The following is a 19,449-nucleotide window of genomic DNA, read 5'->3' on the forward strand; positions in this document are numbered from 1 at the left end:
CTGTAACTTCACTCTTTTTTGTATGTGTGAGTAATCCCAACTGAGCCCATGATTTCTGCAGTATATATGCTTATGCAGGCTTCTTTTTCAAAGCAAATCAATATTCAAGGAATGTTCAACCAAAATTTTGCCATCATCCCCATTTTAAGATGAAGCATTTTAAGATGACGTGACAGGTCACTTGACATGTTTTCATAATCTTGCATAGTAATTTACATAGGCTCGAGTATGGAAAACCTTTGAAAACCATATAACTTTGTCCAGGAAATTCTAATAGCTAAAAACATGGCAGTTTTTATTAATTCCAAGGAAGGAGTTAGTTTTTAACAGCACTTCAGAGACAGCCAACACGATATTAGCATTTTATTTAGTATTGCAACGTGGCTAGTTAGTGTTACAACAGGGAACCCTACCTTGGTGCCCGAGGAATGGCTGGCTGTGAAGATGGGTGAAAGTCAAGATGCTGACGCCTAATGGTTGTTCTAGCATTTCCAGGCTGTTAACAGGAAGGTGGGGAAGGAAATAGCACCACTGCCGATTGTGATCTAAGGATCACCAGTCTCACTGCAAAGCAGTGCAAAATATACAAAGAAGCTATAAGTCTGCACACGCCCATTCTCCAGGATATCTTGTCTGTCCCATCCGGTAGGAGGAAGGAAACCTTGTCCTGTTCCTTCAGGAACACGCTCCCTTGTCACGTTAGCTTTTTGATAGCTTCAATCCACTCAGCTCGCTCAGCCTTGCTGCTGGCCTGGATGTAATAGTGTGTGTCATCCTTGGTAATCACTTTGAAGAGATTCCCCTGGACATTTCCTTTAACCCCTGGGCAGAAGAAAAATCAGTGAGTGAGTATCCATGTCTGCTTTCAGCTAGAAGTCAACTGAGCCAAAACCAAAAATACATATGAAGTGTTTTTCAGTGCCAACGTATGTGGTTAGGGAATCCCACCCAATGCCCGCTTCCCTTTTTTCCTCCTTTCCATTCCCTGTCCTTCACCTGTGCCCTCCTGGCCTGCTCCCTGCACCAACCACAGATCTACAGTTCCATTCACATCAAAGAATCCAGTATGCTTATGATAAAAGCAGGCACAGATTTGGGACCTGATATTAACTTGTTTCACTTCTTTGAACCTCAATTTCCATGTCCATAAAATGGGAATAATACTGTCTTAGCTGGCCATTGTGAAATTAGCGTGCTAATAGACATTCAGCTGTGTTGCTAATCCTTAAACACTGTAGGCTTCTATTCTTAGGTGGCAATTTATCTGCCAGTAGGCACAGAAACTGAGGGGAAAGAATACCAGAGACAAGGATTATTTAGTTGTGTTGTTAAAAGACTAAGAACACCACCCCCCTTGCCCTTTTCCCTAATTCTGAAATTGGCTTCAAACTCACACCATTCGTCTCACTGAGAGAGCATACTCCGCTCCCATAGCTCAGTCCATCAGCAGAGCACTGCTGACAGCACAGCAGGGGGGGATTTGAGGAGGAGCCTGAGGCCTGCAGGCCAGCGTGAAGTTGCACCTTACCAGTGGGAACGCCGTTATCCTCCAGAGCAGACACGAGGGAACCACGAAGAGAAAACCCACCCACTGGCCGGTTCTCTTCCTGCAGCGGAAAGGATTCCTCATTAGGCATAGTGTGAATGCATAAAAGGGAAAAAGGAGTTGAACTCTTGCCTGTAACCACCCTGAGGCCCGCTAAGAAGTCAGAGAGTCATCTGGAAGAGTAGGTGAGGCTGAATTTAGACATCACACGGCCATGTGACATGCACTAGTAAGGAAATCTGGCCTTCATTTCACTGCCAGCAGTGGCAAGGCCACATTCCTCCCCTCACTCCATCGTGTGCCACTGTTAGGGCGGGAATTCCTGACTGAAGCCTGGTGATGGAGGAATTGCCCACTCTCCAATATTTCAAAAAATGAATGAAAATCCTACATCTACCAAGACAAGGCTGGACAGGCCAACTAAAAGGCCATTTTTCTTTGCTTTTGACTGGAATTAAATCAACTCATCACACAATAACTCATATTCAAAACTCAGAGTAGCAATCCTTTGATCAATTAGAAAAAAGAAAACAAAATTAGTAAATTATGACCTAAACAGTACATGGTAAAAGAAACTTTCCACAACACTGGTGGGGACAAAAAAGGCTGAGGGGCAGGATTCATGGGATCTCCTCATAGAAAGGGGTGAAGAGGCTGGAAAGCACTAGTTAGGAGTCTTTCAGCCCGCTCCACCCTCCCCAGCCACACAAAAAGCTTTGGAGAAACTAAAAGATGCTTTCCTCTCAAAATAATGATAACCCTCTTGCGCAGGCAACAGCGTGCTGAAGGGAATGATCAGACCATTGAGTGCAGCTTGGATTGTGGGAGGAAAGGGAGGGAGAGATGCTGAGAGAAAGGAAGAAAGTACAGCCAGCTGCCTGCTATGCCCAGGAGAGAAGGGTCTGGAAGTATCACACACAGGTACCAAGTAAACATGTGACACTCACTTTGGAAGGGTCATAGTAATGCAGAAAAGCCGGATCCTTCCTCAGAACAAAGCGCCGCACCTTCCAGTTTTTCCTTTTGTGTCCCTGAGGCAAAGAAGGGGTTCAAGGCTCATCTGTGACAGCTCTGTCCCTTCCTCCCACCTCCATGCAGCTAATGCCAAACATCCAAGCCAGCTGGCTCCAACAGACTACTTTCTAAGAGGAGTCTGCTGGAGACCCAGGGATTGCAGTGACTTGGACTTCCCTGCTCAGAGACACATTAGCAAAAACACTGTCACAGTTAGCCAAGTTCCCAGAACCAAAGAGGGTCACACTGAAGGAAGAGGGGAGCATGACTCAGGGCCCACTCAGCGTGTAAGGTGGACAGGGAGGCAGCAGGTGTCAGCTACACTAAGAGCTCACGGGCAAACTTGAACCCAAGGGCTCCAACTTTAAGTGTCAACTTAGCAAAAAAAACAAACCTACACACAGTTGCATGTACTTATGTGCACACAAATACAGCGAAAACCACTTCAACGTTCTGCATCAGCAAAAGAAATGATCACCTCTATGTTAAAATCTAAATGTGTAAGACACTGGTGTGTGTGTAACTCTCTTTGGCTTCACCCCCTGGATCGCAAAGCTTCCTCAACCCTTTAGCCTGGAACACCCAGAGCCCCTCCCACACCTTCCTCGTGGTCTTCCAGGGCCTCACTGCCTCCCCTCACTAGACTCCTGTCAGGCCTGGGAGCAGCAGTAGAGATCTATCTGGGGAGACAGGCAGTTGCATGCACAGTAAATAATCCAAGAGCAGATGGGGATCCTGATATGCAAGAAGCAGGTGACAAGGACAGCCATGTGCTCCAAGTAAAAATGGGCAGGGCACTGAGCAGCACGTGTGTCCATGGTACAGACATGCACATTCGCACGGTGTGTGGGAAATGCACAAACACGAGGGGTGTGCAGAGGTCACTTCACATGCTGGGATGTGGGGATTCTGTTCACAGAATAGCCTGTGTGTCAGGCACAGGTAGAAAGGCCGCATGTGTGCCTGGGACAGGGCTGCTCTCCAAACACTGTTAGCGGTAGTGACCACAGTCAGGTTTTAAACACGGACATTACACTGCAGAATTTTGTCTTAAAAGACTTTTTTTTTTTCTAAAAGTGTATCTGGAGGGTATGCAGAGTCACACGGAAGAAAGACAGAGACCCCAGGAAGTGTTCTGGAGCTGAAGGCCAGCAAATGCAAAACACTGATCCAGTAAGCAATGTCCTTCCAGACAAATGCATGAACTGGGCAGTGCTGCAGACGTTTTTTAGCACTGTGATACTGACTTATGCGTACTTTCCCCTGTGTCTGGGACACACACGCACACGTGTGTGAACGGGCACATTCATGCCTCTTGCCTTGCTCCCTGCAGCCGCCACCGGCTCCTGCTTTAGCAGATTCTGCTGGTAATGAGTGCCCTTTAGCAGCTCAGCCTCTCCCACCCTTTGGGGGCATTCTGTCCATCTCCCTCTCCAAGACAAGCATACCTGCTTGGCCAGATAGCCTTGTTTTACCACTGTGCCACTCAACTCCACAGTGCTGAGGCTAATTTCTTCCTTGGAGCTTATCTTCTTCTTGTAGCTCTCAGCCTAGTGGGAAGGAGTGAACAAAGGCTCTGTTACAAAAAGGCTCCAGTTCCAGGCTCTGGGACTACCACAGGGGACAGGAAAATCCTTGGTACAGAAACCTCACTCCCCCTGAGGGTGAAGAAGTCCCCAAACCCTAGGCCTCTGGCCCATGACTGTGGATCCCCTGGCCCTCACTCGGTTACCTTCTCCTTCCCTCTGCCCCAGCGGCAAGAAGAACCCACTCCCTAACTTACGAAAGTGTACAGGGCCGTGGAGTCATCCAGGAACTGCTCGGCCAGGTCTCCAGAGCGAATGGCTCCCATGCTTCGGACGCCTACTGGCTTAAGGAAATTCTCTTCCATGAGCATGGAGGCCAGGGTCACAGCCTCCAGACGGTTAGCAGAAAAGCTGTTGGAGATGAGCCAGTCCACTAGGGAGGAGCCTGCATTGGGGCAAGGGGAGCATCAGTCAGATGACAGGCTACAGACCAGCCTCCCTGGGGGTGCTTGGCTGTGACCTCATTGACCCTAACCTCCTGGGCAGCCTTGGGTTCTACCCAAGAGCATGCGGCCATCTCAGACCAGCCCATTGGCCACAGGCAGCTCTGGCCTCAGCACAGGAAGGCAAGCATGGCTGAGTCTCAGGTCGCCACGCCCCAGGTTTCCACTGCCCAGCCCAGCCCCCAAGAGGGGATGCTCACCTATGAAGGTCTTTTTGTAGGTGCTTCCCTGTTCCATGTTGGGGCTTGGCCGGATTCCGCTGCTGCTGTCGTGCATCTTGTCCACAATGCGACTACACAGAAGGAAGGCAAAGGAGAGGGGCCCCACAGTGTGTGATACCCACATCACACCAGCAGGTAGGAGGGGGAGTCCAAGAGTGCTGCTACAGGTATAAAGCAAGTGGCAAACGGTGTGATACACATCACAAAGTAAGAGGCGTTTCCGTAATGCATCAGATTGGAGAGGTAGGATTTCAGGATGTTTCTTTTCTTCTTGCTCATCTAAATGCTCTCATGTCTCTACACTAGATGGGTATTACTTTTGTAGCAAAACTTAAGAGCTATTACTTTCAACTTAAAAGCAAAATAATACACAATAATGATTCTCTATGATCTGCAGAAGTCGGACCTCCTCCAGCTACTTCTCAAAGTCACCCATCACTTCAACCCACTCCTACCTCCACTGCTCCTCCTGCACTCACCATGGTCTAGCAAGCACCCATGCTGCACAATCAAGATTTCAGTGACTTGCATGGAGCTTTCTGGGAGCCCAGGAATGGACTCGTGCCTTGTCTTTGATGGGTGTTAACAGTTCTGCTGCCTGGGAGGCTAGGGGGTATTTCCTGTAGATGTAACAGTTTCCATGATGGCACTCCTTTCTGACGTCCCCACTTTAGAGTATTGCCTCCACCAATGATCTGCTTTCCTTCTGTTCTGTGAAATGATTCCTGCCACCAATGGAAGATCTTTTCTCATTTTCTATTTACGCCCCTGAGTTGGAAAGCCACTGAGATGAGACCTTATTTATTCATATTTGCATCTCCTGAGCACCTAGTACAGTATATGGCATTCAAGAAGCCCTCTATAACTATTTCCTGAATGAATGGATGGATGGATGCATGCATGCATAAATGGATGGATGAATGAGGAACCTCACAGAGCAAGAATGCAGCCACTACCAGAACACACCATTCTTGCCACCAGGCTGCAAACAAGACCAGTGACTTGGTGAGTGGAGATTCCTAGGGGGCTGTGACATAGCCCCAGGCACCCTGGCTGAAATTGAAGGGAGGGTCTCAAGACATTGAGGTGTGAAAGCAGCAGAGGCCCCAAGATATTACATAGGAGCAGGGCAGGGAGGGAGGGCCACTCCCAGGCAGAAAAAATAATACAAACAGGACAGTGACAGCAGAAAACCCTGATGCACAATGGTGGCACCAGACAGGCGTGTGTAATAACAACAGAACCCACCCCCTCCCCAGTCGCACTGACAGAAGCAGCTGCAACAAAGCCAGGCAGGGTGAGGGGCAGGGGTGGGCTGGGTACTCACTGCAGACTGATGTGAGGGGGCAGCTTGAAGGAGTTCTTCAATATGTGGAGTTGCTGGACTTTCCCCGGCTGCCCAGCATGAATAGCCCCTGTTATCTCAAAGGCCCAGGCGTCCCTCTCCTCTCGAGAACAGGCTTCCAGGAAGTACTCAGTGGATGTTTGAGTCTTCAACTTAATGAGAAGCTGCAGGAAGAGATGGCTCGTCAGACCAGCACTCAGAGGCCTGGCAGGCCAGAGAATGTTGGCCCCAAACAAAGATGACGGGGCCACAACAAGCCCAGGACACACAGATCTGGTGGCTGCCGAACTCCCAACCCCTCAACCACGTCCCAGGGGGTGGTCTTCAAAGATTCACTTGTCAACCTGAAGCAACAGGGAGCTCATGGCTCACAAGGCAAGCTCTCCCTCTTGGACAGACTAGTTAGCGTAGGGACTGTTGCCTGGGTACTTTGCCTCCTTGCTTCTAATCACACAGACTAACCTTACCTCCCATGACAGCCCCTGTGCTGAAGTGAGAAGTGTACTGGCTTTCAAGTCCAACTGATCTGAATGCAAATCCTAGCTTAGCCACTTAGCTATGAACGCTTAGGCACATTAAGGAACCTCACCAAGGGGTGCCTGGGTGGCTCAGACCATTAAGCATCTGACTTAGGCTCAGGGCATGATCTCACGGTTATGAGTTCAAGTCCCTCATCAAGTGAGCTCGAGCCCCACTTCGGGTAAACCATGAGCCCTGCTTCGGGTGAGCCCCACTTTTCTCTCTCTCCCTCTCCGTCCCTCTCCCCCCCTCAGCCCCCGTCTCTGCCCCTCACTCACTGGGCCCTCTCCCTCTCTCAAAAAACAAAACAAAAAAGGAACCCCACCAAGCCTTAGTCTCTTTATCTGTCATATGGGGATATTAACACCTACGTTGGAGGAACTGTACCTTATGCTCCTTTTGGTCCTCTTTTCTTCAGTCATCCCCAATCTTTCACACACTTCTCATATCATATGGCTTAAACCCTTAATCAGCTCATGCTCTGTTACATGTTCTGCAGGTGGTCGCCATTCTCATAAACTATGACCCATGGAATGGAGCCGGCTGCTCCAGGAAAGCTCTGAAGGACACAGGGTGGCACGGCTGACGGCCCGAGGTAGCTCTGGTGGCACCATAGACTCGCACTCTATGAGGTCAGCAGACAGTCTTTTTGATGTAGGCCACATCTCCTCCATTCCTTAAATGTGCATTTAGGGTTTTTTGGGTTATTTTTGGCCACTGTGGGATTCTGATGTTGACCCTATTAAATGTCATCTTAGAAGCCTACTGCTTCTTTTGGGAAAGCGGATGCATTCTATTTCATTCTGATTCTGTCTTCCAGTGCATTAATTCCCAACTTGCTTTGTTTGCAGACTCAACATCCCTCACCTCAACTAACAGTAAAAACAGTGATGAGATGAGGCTGGTTCACAGTCCCAAAGGATACCACAAATCCGTTCCTCCAAGTTAACACTGACTCACTCATCAGCATCGTAGGGGAAGAAATTCACCCAGCTCCCTGCACCTGCACTGGCAGTCTGTAATCAACATTTTAATGAAAGAATTTCAGGAGAGACTATATAATTCCATGTGAAATCCACACATACTCTTTCATAGCTTCCCAAATTAAAAAAATAATATATATATATATATATGTGTGTGTGTGTGTGTGTGTGTATACACATATATACATTCACATACACATGTATATACTTTATAACGTGTTCTTAGTGAACTTGCTGGCTCCTCTTGACCTCTTGCAGGTCAAGTACTCTTGAACTGGGAGGATGACAATATGAGAATGTTAGGGAAAATTAACATGAAGTTCACAACTCCAGTTAGCAAATTTCACTTATTTCCTTTTTTGAAAGCTTCTCTATCTCCAGCCCGTTCTACCAGCACTCTTGCTTTCCACTGTCCCTTAAAGATTGTTAAAGGGCATCAGGTTAACGAGCAACCCTACAAGGTCTGGGGTTTAATTTATTGAGAACTAGAGTCTTAACTTCACTTAGAAAACTAGGGGTTTTTCCTCTTAAAAATGTCTCCACTGTAAATGTTTCTTCTTTCTTAAACATCAATTCAACAAACATTTACTAATCATCTGCTATGTGTCCAGACATTGTGTTTGGTCTTCTTACCCACAAGGAAGAAGGTGCAGCCCCAGTCTTCCCAGGCTGGGCATCCTCCAGCAGCCCCACCTCCACCCAACAGAATGCTACCCCACCTGACTTTTTCCCTTAATCAGTGGCACTTCCAGATTAGCAGAGGAAATTGTAGAATGACATTTCATTTTTGCAACCTCATAGGGTGGAATGACACTCAATACCTTCCTCTCCCTTGTCCTCAACATCCAGTTGACATGTCCTTCATAACATTTTCTTGTGTTTCCCCCTACTTTTTGCCTTATTTCATGACTCACTATTTTAATAGCTCCCTTTGTTTTCTTATTTGAGAAAAAGCCAAAACTACAAAAGAGTACAGCAGTTAACATAATACCAGGAAACCCACCTCCCAGAATGGACTGTCACAAACGTTTTCTTATACTTAGAAGGCTTGTCAATTGGTTTAGAAAAGTCAAAGAAGAAAAACATAAGTGGTTAGATCCCTTCTTTATTGATCTAGTAACCTATTAGAATCAGAGCGTAGTTCCTCATTTTAGTCCTCCTAAGAGTGTTTCCACCAGTCCATTCTCTTACTTCAGAACCTTCAGTGACTCCCCATTACCTCCATCTGGCCCCAGCCAATCTCCCATTGCTCCCGTGGTGAACATTCTCCTTTTGCCACACTGGCCATCGTCATCTCCAAATCTATCCCTATCTCTCCCCTCACTTTCACTCAAGACTTTCCACCTGACATTCCAGAATATCTGCCTCTCTCCTCTTTCAGATCTTTGCCAAGTCTCTATTCCTCCCAATGCTGTACCTGACTCAACAGCCTATAAGTACGTCTTCCTCCTCTTCAGGAATATGGTGTTCTCTATGACTAATCATGTTTATACCAACATTTGGAACTCAGAATGTTTTTCGATTAACCACTTGTTTTCATAAGATGACTAACTCCAGGGAAAGCACTCTTACCATTTTCTTCCTTGACTCCTCCAAGCCTAGCAAATTTCTTGGCACAAAATGGGCCCTTAAAAAAAACGACTGATTCAGATAATTTTTCATGGTAGGGTTGAAGCTGCGCCTGACTTTTAGAACACTCACCCCCTTAGAGGATGAAAGCCATCACATTGAACCCCAAGATAGCAATAGTTGCTCCCATTTGTGAGGTTCCTCCTAGCCTACAAGGTGCTTTGACAGACTGTTACCTTCTGCATGATTCTCAACAGAATCATGGGGGATAGTGAGGTGTCACTATTTTACCCCATTTTATAGAGGAGGAACTAAGGCTCAGAGAGGCTCAATTACTTGCCCAAGGTCACACCTGCTACACAGCTCAGCAGGACTTGAATTTAGGTTTTTTCAATGATAGCTCTTCCTATTATCCACATCACCTTCACCAAAGAGGCCAGAGATGAGAGGGTCCCGGGCAGAAAGGAGCCGAGAAGCAGGGGCCTTCACTTACGGGTCGGTTTTCATACTCCAGGCAGGGGCAGGTGATGGTGCAGCCATCCAGAAGGATCCGGCCCTTGGGAGGGGTCACCTTCCGACCCCCCTGGAGCTTGTAGTACAGCAGCGTGTTCTGCCGGAGGATGAACCATCGTGCTTTCCAGTTGTGGACGATGTGACCCTGAGGATGGACAGTACAGCCCTGTGGTGAGATGGCTGAGGGGACAACACTGTGTTCAGGGAGCGGTGTCCCACAGCACAGGTAGCCAGACTGTGCCGTGGGATCAACTGCCCAGAAAGGGGGACAGCATTATCTTTTTTTTTTTTTAACTTCACTTAATTTTTTTATTTTAAAATAATTTCAATTCATAGGAAAGCTGAAGAATAGTATTAAGAACTTGTATGATAGAATCATTTAAGAGTAAATTCTTAACATGATGCTCCAACACTTCTGAATATTTTATTGTGCATCTCCTACAAAAAAAGGGGGCGGATATTTCCAACATAACCACAATGCAACCATCAACATCAGGAAATTTCCATTAATATATTATTATCATCGATTCCACAACCCCCAGCCAAGTTTCACCAATTGCCCTAGTAATATCTTTAATAGCCAAAGAAAGGATCTAGTTCAGAATCATACATTTTATTTTCATGTGCATGAAAAAAGCATTATCAGTCTGGATCTCTTTGTCATCTGAGTATGTAACCAAGACCTTTGGCATTGACCTTCCAGTTCCCATTTGACCTTGTTTGTGGTTATAAACCTTGAAAGAAACTACAAAGTATACTGAAGAGGAAGTCCTACTACTAGGAGACCGCTGTTGCTAACATTTTGTTTTCTTATTGTCTTTTTTCCTTAGTTTTTACTTTCTGGTTTAAAAAAAAAAAAAATCAGGACCATGTTACATATAGTTTCATTACCTAGTTTTTGTTTTGTTGAGCTTTGCTGAGCATCATCTCACACTGATGTATTTCTTTAAAACATGTTTTTGAATGACCGCTAGGTGGATGCAATATTTACTTGTCAATCTTCTATTGTTTGAACTGAGGTTGTTTCTTTTTTTCACTGTTATAAACAATTCTGCAGTGAATATTCTTGCACATAAATTCTGATCTGCATCTCAGATTTTCTTTTCCTTAGCATATATTCCTAGAAAGAATGTCACTAGTCAAAGATGTAGGCAATTTGTAAAGTTGAAGCCATAAACAGTCTACCCGTGCTAAGGACCCTAATAATCTTGCTTAGCTTGGTATGGCAAGACTGAAAGACAGGGTAGTTTGGGGGTTCTCAAGTGAGTCATAGAGCCAATGGACAGGATAGTAAGGTAAAGGCAAAGAGCCTATTTCTAGAACAGACCAACAGATGAGGGAATGTCTGCTGAGGAATCAGAAAGGAATGGGTTTAGTACATACTCATGAAAGCAACTTTCATGGCATATTTCCCAGAGCAGAGCCCAATAAGAGTGAGCTTCTAACTAAGAGAGATGGGCTTTATCTGAATCAGAGACCATTTCCCTAGTTCACTCCTTTCCTTACATTTCCTAGCATTTATTAAGTTCAAAGTCTCCTCGTGTTCTCACATTTGTGGAACTGTGATTGTTCGATGTGTACTGTGCACAGTGCTGTTAGGGAACCAAAAGTTGTGGGAATTGGCCGAGTGAGCACTGGGCTATGCCCAAACAATTTACTGTGGCAACTCAATAAAACTTTTAACTATGTTAATATGACAAGAATTTATTAATATGTCTAAGTGCTATTACATTGCATGGCGATCAAGCTCTTCACAGAAGATAACTTTCATAGTCAAGTTCAAGTTTACATTTTTTGCTCTCTCCCATACTTAGGATCGACATGTAACATGACGGGTGACAGCTTTTCTTGATGTGGGCAGACATGTTTCAAGAAACAAAGAAGATTTGGCTTTGACGTCTCAGCAGTTGGGGTTCTCTACTGCTCCCCACATGGCCCAGACTCGGGTCCTCTTTTTCGATGACCCCCTTCTGAGGGGCTGTTGAAGCAGCATTAGCAGTAGATTGTTGGCTCAAAAGATTGTGTACAGGGAGAATGCAATCCTAGTTGATGGAATGGGGGCTGGTGTGAGGTAGAGAAGTGAAGAAGGTCAAATAATCTTCTATCTTAAAACACAGGTGTTACAGGCTAAATTATGTCACTCCTCACACACACAAATTCATATACTTTCAGTGTTGACTGTAGGTGCAGATAGGGCCCTAGAAATGTGATTAGATTAGGATGAGGTCATCAAGTGGGCCCTAATCCAATCTGACTGGGGTCCTTATAAGAAAAGGACACTCAGAGACACAGAGAGACATCAGGGAGGAATATGCACAGAGGAAAGACCATGTGAACACATGGCAAGAAGGTGCCCATGTGCAAGCTGAAGAGAGGCCTCAGAAGAAACCAAACCTGCTGACAGTTTGACCTTTTACCCTAGCCTCCACAACTGTGAGAAAATAAATCTGTTTAGCTGTCTTGTCTGTGGTATTTTTGTTTCAACACTCTAGCAAACTAAAGCAACAGGGAGAGGAGAAATGGGGCTGGAGACGTTCAAGAAAGTGTCACCAACAGATGTTGAACAGAACAAACCAGTTTGGAGATACTGTACTTTCCTGGACAAAATGCTACATTTCTCAGAATCCCTGGCACGAAGGGAACTGATAGGTGACCAAGTGGCTGCCACCCCTATGCTTGGTTTCCCACGGGAAACAGGAATTTTTGGAGAGAACAATGTTGGAAGAATAGGTTCTTCTGACACCCAGTCCCCAGGGCTACCAGGGACAAATAGCAAACAATGTCAGCAATGATGTTTCCGCTAGAAATGTCTGCTGGTGCTGGTAGGTATTTTTGTGTAGCTACATCATCTCTGGCTTTATAGCATCCCAGCCAGGTTCTATGGCCCTCCCAAATATTCCTGAGTTACTTAATAGTTATTATTCCTCCATGAAATCCCTTTCTGTTCAAACTCACTAGAGTGGAATGTGTTTATGAGCAACTACAGATCCTGACAGTAAGGGTGAGAGGTCTGAGGAGAAAGGCTGATGAGAAAGGATTTACTGTGTAGGTAGAAACCCTGAAGCAGCTTGTGACCCTCAAAAAAAATGTTCAAATCTTCTGACCCAATAATTCTACTTCCGGGGATGTGTGTGGAGTAAATCATCTAGGAGAGGGAAAAGGTTTTATGTATTGAGACACTTAGGATCATTGCTTATAATAAAATAATGCAAAGTATTCTAACTGTGTAACAATACCATGCCCACTGTGGCTATAGGGGAGGCATTCCAATCCTAACAGATGGCAGGAAAGGTCATTGGTGGAGCCCTCAAGGTCAAACACAGCAGTCTGAGTCAACAAGAATCACAGCGCCAATGGTCTTTAACACAGGTAAAGCACTTTTACTTACATTTTTTCATACGACACCTAAAAATGACTCTAGTAGCTATTTTAGAAAATTTCTGAAGGGATACCTCAGGATTGGTAATAGTCATCTCTAAGGACTAAGACTGGACATAAGGCAACAAGAATGAAAACTTATTTTTCAATTTACAGCCTTGAGTACTTTTCTAGTTTTTTTTTTTTAATAAAAGTATGTATTATTTTTATAATGGAAAATTAATTTTAATTCAAACAAACAAAAATCCTGATGAGATGATTAGGGAAATAATTCATACACTTATCTATTCATCCAACAATCAATGACTAACTACTACTGCACCAAGCACTGGGCTGGCAGCAGGGAGACAAAGATGAACAAGATACTGACCCAAGACAGCAGAGGAGACACACAATGATGCCACTCAATGTGATAAGTTCCAGGACAGATGACTGGTGGGGTCCCCCAGGATATCCACCTTTTGGTATTCACAACCTTATATATACTTTTTCCCCACATTGTACAAGGGCTGATCTGTGTGACCAAGAGAATACGGCAGAGTAATGATTTGTCAGGTTAGGTTAGAAAAAACGGACTCTGAGGAAAGCTAGATGCCACATCATGACCGGCCCCTATAGAGAGGTGAGGAACTAAGACCTCCAGCCACTAGCCATGTGATTGAGTTTGGAATCGGACCCTCCAGTCAGCCAAGCCTTCAGGAGAGTGCCACACTAGGCAATATTTTGGCTGTAACTTCATGAGAGACTTGAATCTTGCAGCTAAGCTCTTCCTGAATACATGCCCCTCAGAAATTATGTGAGACAATAAATGTTTACGGCTTTAAGATGTTAAGCTCTGGCAGGGCACCCGGCTAGCTCAGTCAGTTAAGTGTCTTGACTCTTGGTTTCAGTTCAGGTCATGATCTCAAGGTTCATGAGTTCGAGCCCTGCACTGGGCTCTGCACTGTCAGTACTGTCTCCCTCTCTCTCTGCCCCTTCCCTGCTTGTTCTTTCACTCTCAAAAATAAATTAAAAAAAAAAAAAAAGACATTAAGGTTTGAGGCAACTATTATAGAACAATAGAGAAGTGATATAGGTCATGATGCAAACCCCGAAAAGCAGCTTAGGTGGAAGAAGCTCAAAAGAGAGTGAGTGGGGTTAGGTTGGCTCCCTGAAGAGCTGCTACTGGGGCTGAGTCTTGAAGGTTGTGTAGAGTTGGTCAGGTCAGGAAGGCAGGGAAAGGAGAGCTTGAACCATTTCCACTTTTGAGAAACTCCAACTGGTTCTGTATGGATGAGGCTCAGAGGCCTGTGGGCAAAGGACAGAAGTGATGCAGGCACAGTCAGCTTCAAGTTCCATGCAGTAAAGTTTGATCTGTAGACTGTGGCCAGAGGGGAGTCCTGGAAGACTTCTAAGAAGAAGCTGCTAAGAAAGGCTTAGGTTCTCATGTTAAGAAGATCACCTTGACCACACTGTGGCAGAACAGCTGAATGAAGTGGGCCAGACTGGAGCAGGCAGTTCAGTTGGCAGATGCCATAATAATCCACAAAATGGGAAGGAGAACTCCATTATCCCTGGTCTACAGAAAAGCACGCCATGTTCAGCAGAAATAAGGAACTGGTCTAATGTCACCAGGTAAAGGGATCGAGGCCAAAACTACTGTGGTATAAGTTGAAAGATATCCCAGGCTTCCCTCTACCCAGGGAGTTTCCTCCCTCTCCAGGTCCTTGTCTGCAAATGGCTGGCCAAGGCCAGAGGCCCACTGGACCAACCACAAGTGGCTTAGAGTCCCTAGAACCCCTTTAGGGAGAGGGAGGAGAGTCCATAGCTGGGATAACAAACCTATGACTGGGTTCAAGAGGCATGGAATATTATAGCTGGAGGCACCCTTTGAGAAAGTCCATACTACTCCCTACTTTAATGATGAGGGAACTGAGGCCCATAAAGGTCTTACCCAAGACCTTACAACCCTAGAAAAGCAGAGATGGTACTTGTTACAGATTGAATTATGTTTCCCTCCCCAAAAGGTATGAAGTTTTAACCCCTGGTACCTATGCATGTGATCTCATTTGGAAATAGAGTCTTTGCAGATGTAATTAGGATACCGTGAAGTCATAAAGGATTAGGGCGGACCTAATACTAACTGGTATTCCTTATATGAAGAGGATAATTTGGACAGTGAGATATACAAGAAGAAGATGGTCATGGGACAGTGGAGGCAGAGATTAGAGTGATGCATCTACAAACCAAGAATGGCAAGAATTGCCTGCGTGAATAATAGGTTTTATATTTAGGTTTCTGTCCCCGGCTCCTGGCACAGAGCTCTGAAACCCTTGTAATTTCCTGGGTAATAGGAACGTCTTTTTTCTAACGAGGTGACTCAAGTGGGCTCCTGGATGAAGGCTGGTCACCATAAAGAACCACAATTAGAAGCTTGGCATTTTCAGCCCCACCCCAATTCTCTTGAGAAGGGAGAATGGCTGAAAACGGAGTTAATGATCAATCATGCCTATGTGATGAAGTCTCCACAAAATCCCAAAAATACAGGGTTCAGAGAGCTTCTGGGTTGGTAAATACATGGAAATGCTGAGCCTGGCATGCCTGGAGAGTACATAGCAGCTTCATGCCCCTTCCCACATACCTTGCCCTACCCAGGTTTTCCAACTGGCTCTTCATCTATATCACTTATCATATCCTTTAATAAACTGGTAAATATATTTTCCTGAGTTCTGTGAGTCACTGTAGCAAATTAACTGAAATGGAAAAGGGGGTGTATTGGAACCTCCAATCGATAGCCCATTGGTCAGTCAGAAGTGCAGCTAGTGTCTAAAGTATGGGTGGGGTGGGGTGGAGGGGGGCAGTTTTGTGGGACTGATCTCTTAACCCATGGGATATGATACTATCTCTAGGTAGATAGTGTCAGAATTGAGTTAAATGGCAAGACATGTAGCTGGTATCACAGAGAATTGCTTGGTGTTGGGGAAAACCTCTACACTTTTGGTGACCAGCAGTGTCAGAAGGGAAGTGTTGTGAGTACAAGTAAAGGAAATTCACAGGATAAAGAAACAATAGGTTGTTCCCTATAAGGTTTTCCCTACATGGGAAGGAAAAATCTGCAAACGTCAAAGCAAAAGAGCCAAGGGAGGATTCTCCCCTATAGGTTTCAGAGGAAGCATGGCCCTGCTAACACCTTGATTTCAGACTTCTAGCCTGCAGAACTCCTTCCAGACTTGTTTCTTCTATGCCTATTTTTCCTTACTAATAATACCTTTTATATTTTCACTTTTTGGGTTTTTAGATTATAAGCATTTTTAACATCTGCAAAACCATAATATACTTAGTCATTTGTTTATTTGTGCGGACATATAGGTAGTTTCCAGTTTTTTCACTACATAAATAATACTGTGTTCATAAAGCTTTGATGGTATTTTCTTGGGATAGAGTCCTTCCTACAAAGGACATTTTCAGGCCAAAGGGTGTTAGCATTGCCATGTCATTTTCTAAGAGGGTCATCAGAGGTATGAGCCGGGCAGCAAGGCCTGAAGTACCTCAGTGTCTTCTTAAAGGAAAAGCAATCTTGTCCGTGCTGATCTCACTTCCTTCCCCCTCACCCTCCTTTAAAGCCAGGCCAAGTGAGTGCCCTGCATTTTGCCTGGAGCTTTGCTTCTTTCTTGTCTGGGCGGGAGTGAGAGCCAGATCTATCATGCCCCTGCCCGTCAACCGCTTTCACCCTCCTGGGTGATGACTGTTTTGTACTCTGGGCTTCCAGCTCAGGCCCTGCCCCCACCCCAGGCTTTAAACCGTCCTAAATCTATGGAATCCCATGGCCCTAGCCTTGCAACTAGTCCAGTGGATACAGAAGCTGCTGCCGGCGCCACCCAGGAGGAGAGGGAGTGGGGGTGGGGGGGAGAAAAAGTTGAGATTGATCAATAGGCGGGAACTGTTAGCAGGGGCACCCAGCCAGGTCCCTCACCTTGCAGGAAAGGGTGTGGCTTCCGCTAGCTTCAGGGCCAGCCTCCAAACACCAGGCTTTGGGTTTAGCTGGAATGAGCATTCAGTATTTCAGCCAAGCGCCTTCTGTGGGCCTTTGGGCTGGACCTGTAGACTGTTCTCACTTCCCTGCACCCTGAACTCCCTTGGCCAGCGACCCAGGACTGGGCAGCCATCCAGAAGAGAATTCACATCCTTCCTTCTAGCGTTCCCGGATTCTGCATGGTGGTGGTGGTGGGGAATCTTAGGAGGAAACTCCAGCAACTGGGGGAGACCCCTACTAGGGCCAAGCTATGTGGACAATCAAAGATGCCTATCAGATGCCCTGCCCAGCTCACACTCTCCCTCTCACCTCACAAGGTGCAGGAAAGTTGGAGCAACCCCACCACAGGTTGTCTTTCTGAGGTGAAGATGCTTCCACAGAACGAGAAGGACTAACCACAGTGGCTTGGAATTTGGTACCTGCTTGTGTCCAGCCTGACCCTTGATCCGGCATCAGCCTCCTACTAGATCTCCTGCTTGTAGTTTTGAGCAAACAACCCCCCTGCCCTCCTATACAAATAACGTGTAACATAGCATGGCTACATTACCCATGGACCTGAAAGCAATCTGAGACTTCAGGGCTGCTCTGACCGCCAGGGGAGGCAATGGAAGGGGGAGCCCCATCATCTCTCTTCATCCATCTCCCTCCCAAAGCTACAATCTCAGTAGAAGAGCCAAAAGTCTCATCCCCAGATTTTATGCCCTGCTGTTATGTTAGTATAAACCCTTAGTGTGGACATCAATGTTAAAAGAATTTTAAAATATTGAACTTCCTCTTGCTGCTGCTCTTTGGTTCATTTTCCACCTTGATCTGTGTGCTCTTTGTCTGTCTGAAGTCTTGTAAGCTGTGGGAAAGGCGACATGGGCCATGGGCATGAGGCCATGGGCCATGGACTGAGGATGGAGACTGCAGTCCCAGTTATTAGTCCCCCGGCCCTGGGCAAGTGGTTTCATCTTTCTGCCCCTCAGTTTCCTCATCTGTAATTCAGTGATAACAACACCCACCCTGCTGTGGACAGAATAAGGTTTGGAGTCAACCTTATGGGTTTGCACCCGCTCCATCACCACTAGCACCGAGATCCTAAGCAAGCTGCTTAATTAACCTCCCCGAACCTAGTTTCTCCTTTGGGGAAAGGGAGGAAAGTGGTGCTACACGTGTGGGACTGCGGGGGGCTGAAGAACACGAGGTCCGGGACTCCTACACGCTAAGAGCTTCATTCAGAAGCCTGGGCTGCCTCCTCGCTCAGGGGTTACTGTGAATAGTACAGGAGATGATGCGTTCGTACATAGACGGGCGCCGCGAGCACACTTAGGTTGCTTCAATATAGCATATTTAAATACTGTACTCTTTCCAGCTTAATACGTTGTTTTAATTAAGATAACCCTTCAGGAGTCGCCCCCCGCCTCCTACCACTAGCCAAGCTGAACTCTCCTCCTTGCCTGTGTGCCCCGGCCGCTCTGTTCCACCTGAAGCCGCCCTCCAACCCCGGCACCCGGCTGTCTCCAGGCCGCCGAGACCGCCGTCGGGCGCGGGCTGGGGACCCGGCTCCGGGAGCCGCCCTCCGGGCCAGTGTCCGCTCACCCTCTTGACGAGGAAACCCTCTTTGAGCACGCCGTCCTCCATGTCGCTGCGCGCGCCAGCCGGGCCTCCGGGCGCTCCAGGTGCGCTGTCCCCGCGCCGCCCGCTCCTCCGCGCGCCCGCGGCGCCCAGGAAGCACCTCCGACCCCGCGCGGGCGACGCCTCCCTGGCCCGCGTCCAGAGCCCGAGACCGCGGGGCCTCCCGGGCAGGAAGTCACGCCAGGTCGGGGTTTCTGACGTGGTCGCCCCCGCAAAGGCGCGCTAGGGTCTGCGGTTAGGCCTCCGGGTACAGAGTCTGCGGGCTCTGAGCGTCCCGCCCTGCCGTCGCCTCCGGGAGCCTTCCCCGTCCCGCGCTTTCCGACCGGGTGGGGTGCCCCATCCAGGTACCCCTGAGCGCGCGCGGCGCCTCTGGCTGTCTGGTCTTTGCCCATCTTCGCCAGCCCCCAGCCTTAACCAGGTGCCTGCCTGGCACTTAGTGTATGGCCCTCGAGTAATACTTACGGAATTAAACGGCACTGAAAGGATTTGCAGGGATTCCGAGTAATCCCGAGCTCAGTGGAAATGGGGGTGTGGGGGGGGGGGGGTGGAGAATGGATGGAGTGGAACCAGCTGGGAACTTTATCCTGGCCCCCGGTGGGCGCAGGGCAAAGTTCCCGTTGACAAAAAAAAAAAAAACAAAAAAACGGTCACAGGTTTAAAGAAGCAGGCGCAGATTGCAGGAGCCCTCTGCCTCCAGAATATA

General features: G+C 46.9%; 1 protein-coding gene across 1 annotated transcript; it reads right to left on the reverse strand.

Moving 5' to 3' along the window:
• Positions 1 to 348: 348 nt before the first annotated feature.
• On the reverse strand, positions 349 to 18,839 carry PLEK2 (pleckstrin 2). Its single transcript, XM_040477446.1, has 9 exons — positions 18,711 to 18,839; positions 9,720 to 9,884; positions 6,138 to 6,319; positions 4,790 to 4,881; positions 4,344 to 4,531; positions 4,009 to 4,110; positions 2,494 to 2,577; positions 1,529 to 1,607; positions 349 to 822 (listed from the first exon to the last, which is right to left on the reverse strand). Exons 1-9 carry the CDS (start codon positions 18,750 to 18,752, stop codon positions 695 to 697), a joined length of 1,062 nt encoding a protein of 353 aa, XP_040333380.1. The 5' UTR covers positions 18,753 to 18,839; the 3' UTR covers positions 349 to 694.
• Positions 18,840 to 19,449: the final 610 nt, after the last annotated feature.

This window comes from Herpailurus yagouaroundi, unplaced genomic scaffold (genome assembly GCF_014898765.1).
Source record: "Herpailurus yagouaroundi ecotype Mexico unplaced genomic scaffold, PumYag 141, whole genome shotgun sequence".
In the NCBI taxonomy this organism is placed as follows: domain Eukaryota; kingdom Metazoa; phylum Chordata; class Mammalia; order Carnivora; family Felidae; genus Herpailurus; species Herpailurus yagouaroundi.

What these genes read in the sequence shown, in the direction of transcription:
- PLEK2 (XM_040477446.1), bottom strand. Translation starts at nt 18,752, where the DNA reads ATGGAGGACGGCGTGCTCAAAGAGGGTTTCCTCGTCAAGAGG. An exon ending in CTACAAAAAGACCTTCATAG is followed by an intron (nt 4,532 to 4,789) that starts GTGAGCATCCCC and finishes GCCCCAATGCAG; the next exon opens with GCTCCTCCCTAGTGGACTGG. An exon ending in ATTACTATGACCCTTCCAAA is followed by an intron (nt 1,608 to 2,493) that starts GTGAGTGTCACA and finishes TTTCCGCTGCAG; the next exon opens with GAAGAGAACCGGCCAGTGGG.